This window comes from Bos taurus, chromosome 8, assembly GCF_002263795.3.
Source record: "Bos taurus isolate L1 Dominette 01449 registration number 42190680 breed Hereford chromosome 8, ARS-UCD2.0, whole genome shotgun sequence".
Classification (NCBI taxonomy): domain Eukaryota; kingdom Metazoa; phylum Chordata; class Mammalia; order Artiodactyla; family Bovidae; genus Bos; species Bos taurus.
Genome location: NC_037335.1, coordinates 23,467,431 through 23,480,302, shown reverse-complemented (window position 1 = coordinate 23,480,302; position 12,872 = coordinate 23,467,431). Strand labels below are relative to the sequence as shown.

At 40.5% G+C, this 12,872-nt stretch overlaps 1 protein-coding gene across 6 annotated transcripts in view; it reads left to right on the top strand.

The window, feature by feature from the left end:
- The window catches only part of FOCAD (focadhesin), a 302,741-nt gene that overhangs the window by 244,890 nt on the left and 44,979 nt on the right, over window positions 1-12,872 (top strand). For all 6 annotated transcript variants that reach the window (XM_005209890.5, XM_024995511.2, XM_024995512.2 and 3 more), the window contains 6 exon segments: window positions 4,992-5,139; window positions 7,249-7,368; window positions 9,139-9,261; window positions 9,727-9,804; window positions 10,693-10,764; window positions 12,056-12,158. In XM_005209890.5, the coding sequence (XP_005209947.2) occupies window positions 4,992-5,139; window positions 7,249-7,368; window positions 9,139-9,261; window positions 9,727-9,804; window positions 10,693-10,764; window positions 12,056-12,158 (644 nt within the window).

Below are 12,872 nucleotides of genomic sequence, written 5' to 3'. Positions count from 1 at the left end.
CTTACCTCCTTTCTTTATTCTTGAAAGTGTTAGTTGCTCAGTCATGTCCAACTCTATGGAACCCCATGGACTGTAGCCCACCAGGCTCTTCTGTCCATGGGAATTCCCCAGGCAAGAATATTGGAGTGGGTTGCCATTTCCTACTCCAGGGGATTTTCCAGGGATCGAACCCACGTCTCCTGCATTGGCAGGCAGATTCTTTACCACTCAGCTGCATGGGAAGCCCTGATTATACCCTAAATATTGATACTAAAGCAGGAGTCATCATCACTTCGGTTTACAGATAAAGAATGAGTCTCAAATAGGACACTGGTTCGAGGTCACACCCCTCAGTGGCAGAATCAGGAGAAAAACCCAGGTTGTCAGACTTTTCTTTCTCTTGCTTAGCACAGCATGGAGAATACATTTCAGTAGAAAGAAAAAAATAATTGATACAAAAAGCAATTTGATACTTGACAGTGTGGTGTTGATTTCCGCCCCCCCTCTCCCCCGTTGTGCAGATATTGCTCACCATTAAAAGCAAAACAGAAATTCTAACTTGACGCAGACCTGAATGCTTGGCTCATGGCACAAAATATTCCCCCATCCAGTGAGGTTACAGGAGTCTGGTCCTCCCTCACCTGAAATACTGGAAGTATTACCTGGAGGCAGTTAATAGATCTAGGAGCATGCTGCCTCAAGTGATAGAATTCACCCAAAGCAAATTCACCACCTTCTTGGATTTAATGGACCTGTCCCTGCTGAGAGAACGCAGCACCTGGTATTTGGGGTCCTATCACTTACATTTTGCTGCCATCTAGTGGTATTTATTGGACATTGCCGTCCTCCCAGCCCTAACAAGTCATGTTATCCATCGATGACCTGAGCATTGGTTAATTACTATTGAGCTTTTACAAATATAACACTTGAATAGCACTTTGTAAAGGGCAAAGCGCTATACAAATGTTAACTTATATTAGAACTAATTATTAGATGGCCTACTACTTAATCTGCAGAATAACCTACAATAAACTAGGGAATTAAAGATTCATCTCTGGTTAATTTTAGAAAAATATATCATGTCTCAGTTGATATAGCAACATACATGTCAGAATTGCATAGATCTTAAGACAGAATTTCTTTTTGCCAGTGATATTTTAATACTCTTGGATAAGAGATTCAAATAAGTAATGACATAATGGGGCATACCATTTTAAAATTCAAATTCTCTTCATCATTTGTTAGTATTCTTATAAGGGATTTATGTTAGCAAGTCTAAAACCTCAAATTTGTATCTAACATAATTTATTTCATCTGTTTAAGACACCATCTACACAACTCCTTTTTGTTTTCAATAGACAGAAAGATGTGAGAGCTACCTCTGCCCAAGTTAATCTCAGTTTAGAGCTGGTAGAGCAGTGAACTTAGAATGAGGCAAATGTGTAGAAATGCTGAACTAAGCACCTAGGAGAATCTTTAAGACTTAGGACAATCAGTTCAGTCACTCAGTCATGTCCGACTCTTTGCAATCCCATAGACAGCAGCACACCAGCCTTCCCTGTCCGTCACCAACTCCCAAAGCTTGCTCAAACTCATATCCATCAAATCAGTGATGCCATCCAACCATCTCATCCTCAGTCATCCCCTTCTCCTGTCTTTAATCTTTCCCAGCATCAGAGTCTTTTCCAAGGAGTCAGCTTTTTGCATCAGGTGGCCAAAGTATTGGAGTTTCAGCTTCAGTATCAGTCCTTTCAATGAATATTCAGGACTAATTTCCTTTAGGATGGACTGGATGGATCTCCTTGCAGTCCAAGGGACTCTCAAGAGTCTCCTCCAACACCACAGTTCAAAAGCATCAATTCTTTGGCGTTCAGCTTTCTTTATAGTCCAGCTCTCACATCCATACATGACCACTGGAAAAACCATAACCGTGACTGGACGGACCTTTGTTGGCACCTAGGAAAATCTTTGTGGGCACCTAGGAGAACTAGGCACCTTTGTCGGCACCTAGGAGAACTAAAGACCTAGGAGAATCTTTAAGACTTAGGACAAAAGATACATTAAAATACAGAAGATTCAGAAATCAAAAGGAAACATCAGGAATGAAGCTTTAGGACTTCCTTCTTGGTGTATGCTGGAGCAAATTAGAGTAGATGGAAACAGTTCAGAAGGTCAATAGATGCGTACAATCTAACATATTTATATTGGCACCCATATATGGTCAGCTAAAAACCATTATACCAATGGATGATAACCTTGTCCAAAAATAATTCTGCTGTGATAAGTTTTAGATAAATGTGAACTAAAAACCGGGATGTCTTTCTCTTGACCTTTGTGCCCATGGCAAAAGAGGAGGGGGATAGAGATTTTTGTGTGCCCAGAAAAGCAAGGCTTAGGTACCTGCCTATTATTTGAAAAGGATGAACCCCAGTAGTTAAGGGAGCTTTAAGAAGCATCTTTTTCCCTCATGAACCTGACACCTCTTTCCTAAGTTAGTCTGGCAAAAAATAGAAATCAGGTTTTCTTGATTGAATCTTGGATGCTATATTTGGTGAATTTTGCCTCCACTCATCAATTTTGCCTCCAACTGAACATGAGAATCAAATCTGGGGGTTTTTTGGGAGGAGGTAGGATTTTTTTCCTTGATAAATGTTCTCTCAGCTTTATTTTCTCTTGAAACTCTGCATCTGGTCGGTTCTTTAACATTCAGTAAATGTTGGTTGAATGCCTGTCCCTGTCAAGCAGGGTGCTCGGTGCCACAAATATTGAGGAAAAAAACAGAAAAGGTACCCACCCTCATGGAGGGTGGTGAAGAATGTGGACACTAATTAAATCAACTCCCAGATAATCTTCATCAGAATTTATCATTAAAATTGTCTGAAGTGAATTAGTACAGGGTATTAGCAAAAGTAGCAGTTACTTAATCAAACAAGGAGAAGTTAAATTTTAAAGTACTAATCACATTTGCCTAACTATATCTTTGGTTTAATTTCCGGTTTTTATATTCATCAATATAGAAAGATGGCCAAAAAACTTTACTGTAGAGTATAAATGAAAACAAAGACTTTAAATCCATTCTAATCAACAGCAGCCTTTCCTCTTTCAGAAATGTGATTTGTCTCTAAAGCACATAATGTTCAGATGTTAGATGTTGATTTCACTGGTTAAAATATGCATTATGCTAGTTGAGCTTGTTGTTAAGTTCATGTAAGCCAAAACAGCAGTCTTGCCTGACTTGGAGTGTTGCTGAAGTAACTGCTTGATACAAGATTTTCTAATGCCAGATTTTTGTGCAATAGAACCTGGGAAAACACACCTGAGACATGTTGCCTTCGCATAGGCATTCCATCCTGGCATCACGCAGGGTGCCTAGAGGGGCTGGGTTCAGACTGGGAAGACTAAGAAATCTCGTCTTCTGTCTGTGCTCTTCTGGAAACTCTCTGCCTGACCTTGAGCAAATCCTGTAGCCCCTCCATCCTTCTGGGCATCTCTTATCAGAGGTGGGAGCTCCGTTGTCACAGAGGTGTCAGGGGAAGTAACTATCATGTTTGAGAAACGTGTGAGGGTCTTGATGCCAGCCAAAGATGCTATGTAAGAGTAAAATGACATAACATATAACATACGGGCACTGAAATATGTTCCTGGAGAGACGCCCTGGAATGTCTTCTTAAGCAGCAGGTAGCAGGAAGCAAGGCAAGCCAAACCAGAGTAAGGATGATTTCTGAAAAACTCAGCATTTCCTCAACTTGAAAAACAACAGTGATGATAGAAGAACTTTTTCAAAAGAGTAAAAAATTACCCTCAAGCTGCATTATCTTATCATACTGACTAGAGGTTTTCTGGGAGAATAATTCTTTTCTTTAAATGGATGTGTATTCTTTCAGGGGAATGGGGGCACAAAGCCCAAGATTCCAATTGAATTGTCACATGGGGTAACTTTTGACAAGCCTGTCATTTGTCCATTTTCTCTCCTGACCCGGTGGTACTTGGAGGGATCAGAGGGGAGAAGAGGATTAATGTCATTGTGCGCAGACAAATACACAGTTTCTTTGAGACAGAAATTCCACTTGTTGAAGTTGACTAGGAAACATGAAGCTCTTAGCAGTACCTCGTAACCATGCCTTGCATTTGTTCCCCACCCTGTTATTAGTCAGATGTCCTCAGATCATACCCTGAAATTTAGGCTTTTCTCTCCTTATGCAGTTAATCAGAGCGCTCTCATCATAAGTGGGGAGGGGACCACAGCGTTTCTCTAAATGCAGAGATAGAACTGGTTTGACTCATTTTTGTACCTCCTTCTCATATAGAGTTTGTCAAACTGTTTCGTTTTTTAAAAATTATTTTGTTTCAGCTGAAGGATAATTACTGTACAAACTATCTCTTTTTAAAAATGGTTTCTTTATTTTGGGGGCTACTCTCTAGTTGGGATACACAGGCTTCTCACGGAGGGGGCTTCTCTTGTTGCAGAGCACAGCTCTAGGATTCATGGGCTCCGGTAGTTGTAGTATGTGGGCTCAGTTGTTCCAAGGCATGTGGAATCCTCCTGAACCAGGACTCAACCCGTGTCCCATACTCTGCCAGGCAGATTCCTACCCACTGCACCCCCAGGGAGGAACCTGTCAAACTATTTCGTGTATTTATTTGATGTATTTATCTATTTTCTCCATTGGGTACACAGCACTGGCATGAGCCATAGACACCTGTTTGGATGGTGGGTATCCTGGGGAAGGAAATAGCAACCTGCTCCAGTATTCTTATCTGGAGAATCCCCATCCACAGAGGAGCCTGGTGGGCTATAGTCCATGGGGTCGCAAAGAGTGGGGACACGACTGAGTGACTAAACAACAACAATCCTTGTGGGGGGCTTATAGGGTGTGCATGTATACCAATCTGCAGTTAAAATCCAGCCAGCTCACCTTGGGTTGTAGAGCACTGGTGACTCCCGTGATAAGTGAAGAGCGAGGGCATGGATTTCTTGTAGTTTTCACTCCTCATCTTTTTTGGCACCCAAGCACGGGCTGTATACTGGGAGTTGGACTCGTCCTATCCCTCATGAGTCACAGCGGTCAGACAGAGTCCCGAGTTCATGTGGCAGCCTCGCTTCGGAAGCTCTCTGCATACCTGGATGACAGCAGGAGCCAGAGCAGAACCTTCCAGGAGGTAGGGGACCAAGGTTCCACTTCCCTTCCTCTGCGGGCTTTTGTCTTCCTCTCGCTGCTTATTTTCTGCTTCCCCTGTTTTGGTGACTCTGAAACTAAATCCTTCCTCAATTTCAACGGGGCTAAGGAGAAAATCTGAATGGCAAACAACCTATATATTAGATCATAAGGATTTCAAATAGTGCAGCTGTTTAAATCAACTTAGACTTACATGTGGCATATAAGATAAGAGCCCTGAGTGAATACAGAACCCTAGCTCAGCATCACGAGAAGGCAGTTTCTAAGAAAGCTGCGATTTCTGGAGGAAGGTTAAATGTAGATTTTTAGAATTAGGATCAAGCCAAATATAACTTTAAGAAATGGCCAGGGATAAGCTTAAGAAGTTACAGATCCAAAAGGCATTTGATTTCTTTTTTTTTTTTTCATGTCAGCCAGCGTGAAAAATTATTGAGGAAATTCCCTTTGCCACACTTAATGAAAAGATTTTTCTGTGATGGCGCCAAAAATATGCAGAATCGGGATCCTGGGCCCCCGTCTGTGTGTGGACCGTGTCCACCAGGTCGTCTGAGGCCTGTGTGTCTGTGAGCCCAGGTGAAGCCTCGTCGCCAGGCTCTTCTCTCTGGGAGGTGCCTGGGCCGACCTCTTGGCCTGGCCAGATTCTCCCTCTCATTAGAGCAGATCCTATTTCTCCCAGCCTGCCCACAATCTATTGATGAGTGCATAATGGCTGCTGTGTTTCCCGGCTCGGCTCCTCTGCTTTCAGCAATAGGCCTTGTTGAATCGGTGGATTTCTTTGGTGTACAGGGGCTTGAAGTTTTGTTCTAAGACATGCACCGCATTTCCATGTTTAAAGTGGTGCAGAGCATGATTGGAAACTATGTGTTTTTTTAAGCTGAAGGAGAAAATGTCATAAGCAAGGAGCAATGTGATTAATAAAGGAAAACAAGGTTTTCGTAAATTGAAGCATCTGTCTGTCCTGATGTTTTGATTTAGAAGGCCTCAAGCAAGCAGTTTTGGTTTTTCCTCTCCTCTGATTTTTGTTATCCAATTTCTACCTTAGAAACTGCCTTTCTTTTTTTCATGCTGTATCAACCAGTATGAGGAGTTGAACATTTCTACTTTGTCTTAACAGCATCTTTGTGAGGGAGGGATTCATCATGAAAATGCCAAGGCAGAGAGGGATGCGTCACCTTGATTTGGGAAAAAGGAAGCTCAAACTGATGGAGTGACTTGCTTAAAGTTACTTAGCCAGTCAGTGGTCAATTTTAGATATACACTTAAATATTCTGTTTCTACTCCCAGCATTTTTTAAAAGATTATAATATGTTCGCTTATTTATTCATTTGCATATTAAATCACACCAGTGCTCTGAAGTAAATAGTATTATCCCTATTTTACACAATTATCTGACTCTGAAACCTACCTTCCTCGTTTACCATGCTCCACTGCTTCTACTAGGGAATCTTAATGTAGCAGCGTTTTACTTCTTTGAATTTCCTCTCTTGTTTGACCTTGGATCAGAGTCCATTGCCGTTAGCAGTGTCCACTGGTGATGAAACTCTACTTCTACTGTTGAAGGAACTTTTTGATTTAGTCTAAAGACCCAGGTTTCAATCTCACTTCTGTCACTTGCTAGCTATGTGTAGTTGAGCCTCAAAACTTTTATCCAGAAAGTAATAACCCCTATCTCATAATATTGTTATGAAATATAAAAGTTGGGGTTTCCCCGTGGCTCAGCAGGAAAGAACCCACCTGCCAGTGCAGGAGACGCAGGTTCGATTTCTGTGTTGGAAAGATCCCCTGGAGGATGTACTAGCAACCCACTCCAGTGTTCTTGCCTGGGAACTTTCACGGACAGAGAAGCCTGGTGAGCTACAGTCCATGGGATTGCAGAGTCAGACACAACTGAGTGACTAAACAACAGCAGCAACAATAATATAACAACAGCAACAAATAAGTTAGGTGGCAGCACAGTGCCCAGTCTGTAGTGGGCATACTCGAATCCATCCTTGTCCTAGGAGTAAGTGTGAGAAAGTATTCGTGTTGACTAAACCGTGTTCTTTCATTTCCCCGCATGAAGCCCCGTGTTTCTGCTGTCTTTTCTCCTCAGGTCCTTGCCTATACCATCAGCTGTGTATGTACATCTGCATTCAGTGCCGGCATCATTGAGGCAGTGGAGGCTGAAGATATCATGAACAAGCTTCGACTGTTAGTGGACAACAGCCAGCAGGTGGAATTTCTGGTTATTTCTATGTGGGTTTCAGGCTGCTTTGAAGTCCTAGTTCTTATTTACTCTGATTTTGACTTTTTAATGAAGTATTTTTTTGTGCCCAGAAATGAGAAACGTCTAATTCTTATCCACAGCTTTAGCCAGTATCTACAGACATCTTTTTCTCTCTTTATCCCCTATAGACACTTTTTTCTTTTTTGGTATGAGTATGAACGTCTTTTTGCTCTCTCCAATTATTGCTCTGTATAAAATCTTAAAGCACATGGCTAGGGAATAGAAGAGTTATGTAAGGCTAGAGACAAAAATTCATAAAGATAAAAATACATAGAATAATCAAGTAAAACCTCCACAAATTCGAAGCAGAGAATCTCTGCTCATGACTAAATATATAGGAAAATTTAGATTACTGCAATGTAAATGAAATACCTCTTAAAATGTTCCCTCTGAAATATTAGTCAGCCTTCAAAAAGAAGAAAATTTTGACATAGGCCATGACGTGGATAACCTGGAGGGCATTATGTTGAGTGAAACAGGCCCATAGCAAAAAGACAAGTATTGCATGTTTCTGCTGATATGAAGTACTCAGAGCAATCAGAAGTGTAGAGATGAAAAGCAGAATGATGGTTGCCAGAGGCTGAGGCAGGAGCGATAGGGAATTAAAGTTTAATCGGTATAGAACTTCAATGTTGCAAAATGAAAAAGGTTCTAAAGATGATTGGGAGTGATGGTCACACAGCTTTGTGAATGTACTTCATACCATTAACTGTTCACTTAAAATGGTTCAGTTCAGTTCAGTTCAGTGGCTCAGTCGTGTCTGACTCTTTGTGACCCCATGAATCGCAGCATGCCAGGCCTCCCTGTCCATCACCAACTCCCGGAGTTCACTCAGACTCACGTCCATCGAGTCAGTGATGCCATCCAGCCATCTCATCCTCTGTCGTCCCCTTCTCCTCCTGCCCCTAATCCCTCCCAGCATCAGAGTCCTTTCCAATGAGTCAACTCTTCGCATGAGGTGGCCAAAGTACTGGAGTTTCAGCTTCAGCATCATTCAAATTTTATGTTACGTGCATTTTGCCATAATTTTTTAAAGTTGGAGGGGGAAAAATGCTCCTTCTGATTATGCATGCTCTAGAATTTCCGTGTTTGTACTTTGTTTGCTTGGTTGTTTATTTTTTAGATTTCTCCAAAGTCTTAATATTGGCCATTGTGGGTTATTACAGGATTCAGCCCAGATGTTAAGCCTATGTTGTATTTTACTGTTATTATTTTATGGTTATAGGCCTATTGGCTTACATTCAGAATAGATTTTGCCTTGTAAATCAACTATACTTCAATACAAAAATAAAGTTAATGTAAATAGCAGGAAAAAAGAATAGATCTTGCAAACACCAAAATGTAGAACTTTCATATGCTGTGCTCATTGCAGGGCTTTTTCTCCTCTTGTTTGGAGGTTGACTGGGCTTGTGAGTCACCTTGATATTTTCACTCTAACCCTCTTCTTAGAATTGGGATTGTTTGACCCAAGTCAATCACTAGTGCAGTGTTCTTTTCCTGAAATATACCACTCACTGAAACTGAATTCCTTACAATTAGGCTGCAATTTCTATTGCAAACTGGTCTAGGTTTTTTAAATCTCTGATGTACAGATGGCAACAGAACGTGTCTGTAGGAAAGGAGCCCCTCAAAGTGCTTGTTTTGCTGTATATGAACATTCTTGATCTGTGCCAGTCTTCTTTTCTCTCACCTCTCTTTAAAATTTATTTCTAACAGACTTCAGGTTTTGCCCTGGCATTAGGAAACATAATTCACGGCTTGTCTGTGTGTGGACATGGAAAAGCTGAAGACTTGGGCAACAGATTGCTTCCGGCCTGGATCAAAACTGTCCTAACAGAGGTAGAAGGCACCTCCTGCATGTTATTTTATATTTTTATAAAGGAAAAAGAGCCACTTTATTGGACCATTTATAGGTGCTGCCATAAAAGCTTAACCATTAAAAAAAAAAAGGCAGTATCAAATGAGACAATGTACTTTTAATGCCTTATAAATGATACATCCTATTAACCATTGTAGTTGTTTTTCTTTTTTTTTTTTAACTGGCTATTTTGTTAGTGTTTTAATTTTATAACAGCACTGTGGTTTTGAAAACTAAAAAATAACAAGAAGCCACCTGGGATCTAGCAACTTTAACTTGTTTACTTTATTCAAGTCTGTTGCCTTCCTCAGTTCAGTGATACAGGTTGTGTTGATCCTACAAATTTTGTACCATTTTGACCATTTGTTTCTCTGTGGTATAATTCTTATCAAATTCAAACCCAAGGATTGTTCCCCTCTTGACATTTTCTGATGCTTTGTTTTCAGGGCGCTCCCACAATGCTTTGCTTGGCAGCTCTTCACGGCATGGTGGCGTTGGTAGGCTCCGAAGGGGATGTAATGCAGGTAAAAAAAAAATGGGGGTGACACCTAAATGTGTGCATAGTCACAGCAAGGAGAGAATACCCAGTATCTCATCATGCTAAGGAAGACCGATATATGCTCATGGTAGTGGTTACACTGGGCTCTCTGTGTCTTTATATATCTCTTGGCCAAGAATTCTTTTTGTACAGATTTGTTCCTTGTTTTATTTGGATTGTAGGAATTAAACCTAGTCAACCTATATACTTTCCATAAAGTTCTCTGCCTGAGGAAAGCAATTGGATCCTAAGAAATTTCAAAAATTCGAAATAGGAAGCTCCACTTTGTATCTGTAATGTTTAAATATGTATCTGTGTAATTATGCTTTCTATAAGCTTCAAAAGTTTCTAAAAACTTTAAAAGCTTTTCTACTGTAGACTTGAAAGAAAGTGAACGTGTTAGTCTCTCAGTAATGTCTGACTCTTTGCGACCCCATGAACTATAGCCCTCCAGGCTCCTCTGTCCATGGAATTCTCCAGGCAAGAGTACTGGAGTGGGTTGCCATTCCCTTCTCCAGGGGATCTTCCCGACCCAGGCAGTGAACTCGAGTGTCCTGCATTGCAGGCAGATTCTTTACGTTCTGAACCACCAGGGAAGCCCATATGGATGTATAAATTTACAAGTAATTCTAAGGCATTCCTTTGTTCATACAGTAAAGGTTTATTAAGTGACTGCTACTTGCCACACTGAACTGGCCCTGGGATATCAGTAATTTAATAAAACATGGATCTTGCCCTCAAGGAGCTCATGGTTTTTGTTTTTGAAATATAAGGACATATGATGAGTTATTCCATAGCTTAGATGTTGACAGCTGATACAGTGGGAGTATCATTATCTACTTTTTTGAATGGTTATTTCTCCTTTTTCTTTCAGCTGAAGTCAGAAGCCATCCAGTCCTCTCAGTCTCAAGGCAGACTTAATGAAGTCATTAGAACTTTAACTCAGGTGAGAAGAAGAATTTCAAATCCTTAAGTGGGAAAACAGATATTCCCCTTTGCTGTCTTTTTCTCTCTCATGATACAAACTGTCTTACATAGAAAATGGGGAAATCTCTGGTTATTCATGGTGAGTTCCAGGGGCAATGGAGAACCGCTTAGGGCCCTGTATTTGCTGACCAACATGCACCACCTCTGGAAAAAAAAGAAAGCTTGAATTATTGAGTTAACTTAAGTTGCTTTGGTTTCTCTTAAAAATTTAAACCTGACCCTCTAAAGAATGTCAGGCCCTCCGGACAAGGAAAAATAGAAGACAGCCAAAGGGCAGGGCAGATAGCTAAGCTGAATGGTCAAGAGGCGCTAGTTCAGATGTCACTAAAAGTATTTGGGTGAATTATTGTCAGAGTTATTCTTGGCTAAAGAATAAAAATGTCCATCTGCTTAGAAATGATTTTATATTTTCAGATTTTTATTTAAAACGTCATGACGTTCATTGAATGGAAGAAGCTTAAAAAAATAATCACTGAGGCTCCTCTCAACCTGAAGCAGCTGCTACTCTCGTGTGGTCATGTTTCTTTATAAGCGTTCTTATTTTCTCTGCATAGTTGCACTCTTACCACATGTAGAACTCTGTGTCCTAGGCTTTCACCTGGTGGACTTGTTTGTTTTTTTTTTTTTTAAACATAGCCGGTTATAATACTCACCACATGAAGAAGTTATAGTAATTCATGCCTTTGAAAGCAAACAAATCCTGGAACAGAAGAAATTGTCTTTTGCATGTATGAATGTAAATATTCTCAAAAATTTTCCTGAAACTTAAATTGCTATAACTTGGGTAAAAAATCTGTAAATGAAAAATATTATTTAAAAGATCATATTGTGAATGGTAAAATAGTAATAGAGCACTGTTTAAAGAAGAGAACCAAATAACATCTCCTTCTACTTTTAAACATATTTTAGTCCTAAGCAACTATCCAGCCCTTTTTACTTTGGGGATTTTCTTTTCCCATTTTTTGAAAACTCCTTTAGACCAGTCTGACTCAGTGAAATCTGAGACAATCACTGATCCCTTCTGTCATGACTGATAGATTCATTCATTCTTTCATTCAGCAACACTTGTTGATCACCTCTATGTCCCACATTTAGTGTACTACACAGAGGATAGTACATCTTGTCATAGAACTTCTCATTACCAGCCAAGCTACCACCTCATAAAAGATTAGTGACCTTCTGTGTGTGGCCTTTTATTGAGTGGAATTTGTATCTTGCCCATCGTTGAACTGTTAACATTTCATTCATAGGTCATCAGTGTGTCTGGGGTGATTGGTCTTCAGTCAAATGCCATCTGGCTTCTAGGACATCTTCATCTGTCTACTCTGTCCTCAAATCAAAGTAGAACCTCGGGTAAGATTGGAGTCATAGAACATGGGAGCTGGAAGGAGGGGTGCTGACGTGGGGCTGTCTACTTTGTTAAGAGCGTTAATTTTCATAGCCGCCCTCAGAGCTGCGTGTTATTGTCCCTCTTTTACGTCAGAGGAAGATGGACCATGGAGAAGTCTCCTGATTTGCCCAGAGTTACACAGCAGTTAAGTGGGAAATACACAGTTTGAAATCAGATCTGTCAGCCGCCAAAGCCTGTGCTCTTTTCACTCTCCCTCTCTTCCTTCCTTAGAGATAAGTTTAGATGTTGAGTCTAACACCGTATTTTACAAAGAACCTAAGACTCAGAAAGATTACATGACATAGGTGCAAGCTTAGTGAGAAATCCAGAAACTAGGAATCAGATCCTTGAAGCTTGGAACAGAGTTCTTTTTACTTGACTAGGTGTAATCGTAGTTGTATAACATTCATATTTCATTAAAAGACTCTTCATATGGCTGGAGTTCTTCTGGCCCTGGCATTGAGAAAAGACTGAGGTAAGTACTTTTAAAGATATGCATCTCCTTGGCCTTGGAATTAAAACCCTAGGGCTTACTGCAACAAGATTTTTTCTATTTCTATTGCTTTTAAATAAAAGCAATAAAAATATTCGCAGTTCCCACGTGGTTAATTTATGTATGTACTTGGAGGTTTTCTGGGGAAGACATCAGTGTAATGCACTGGGACCTATATCTGCTC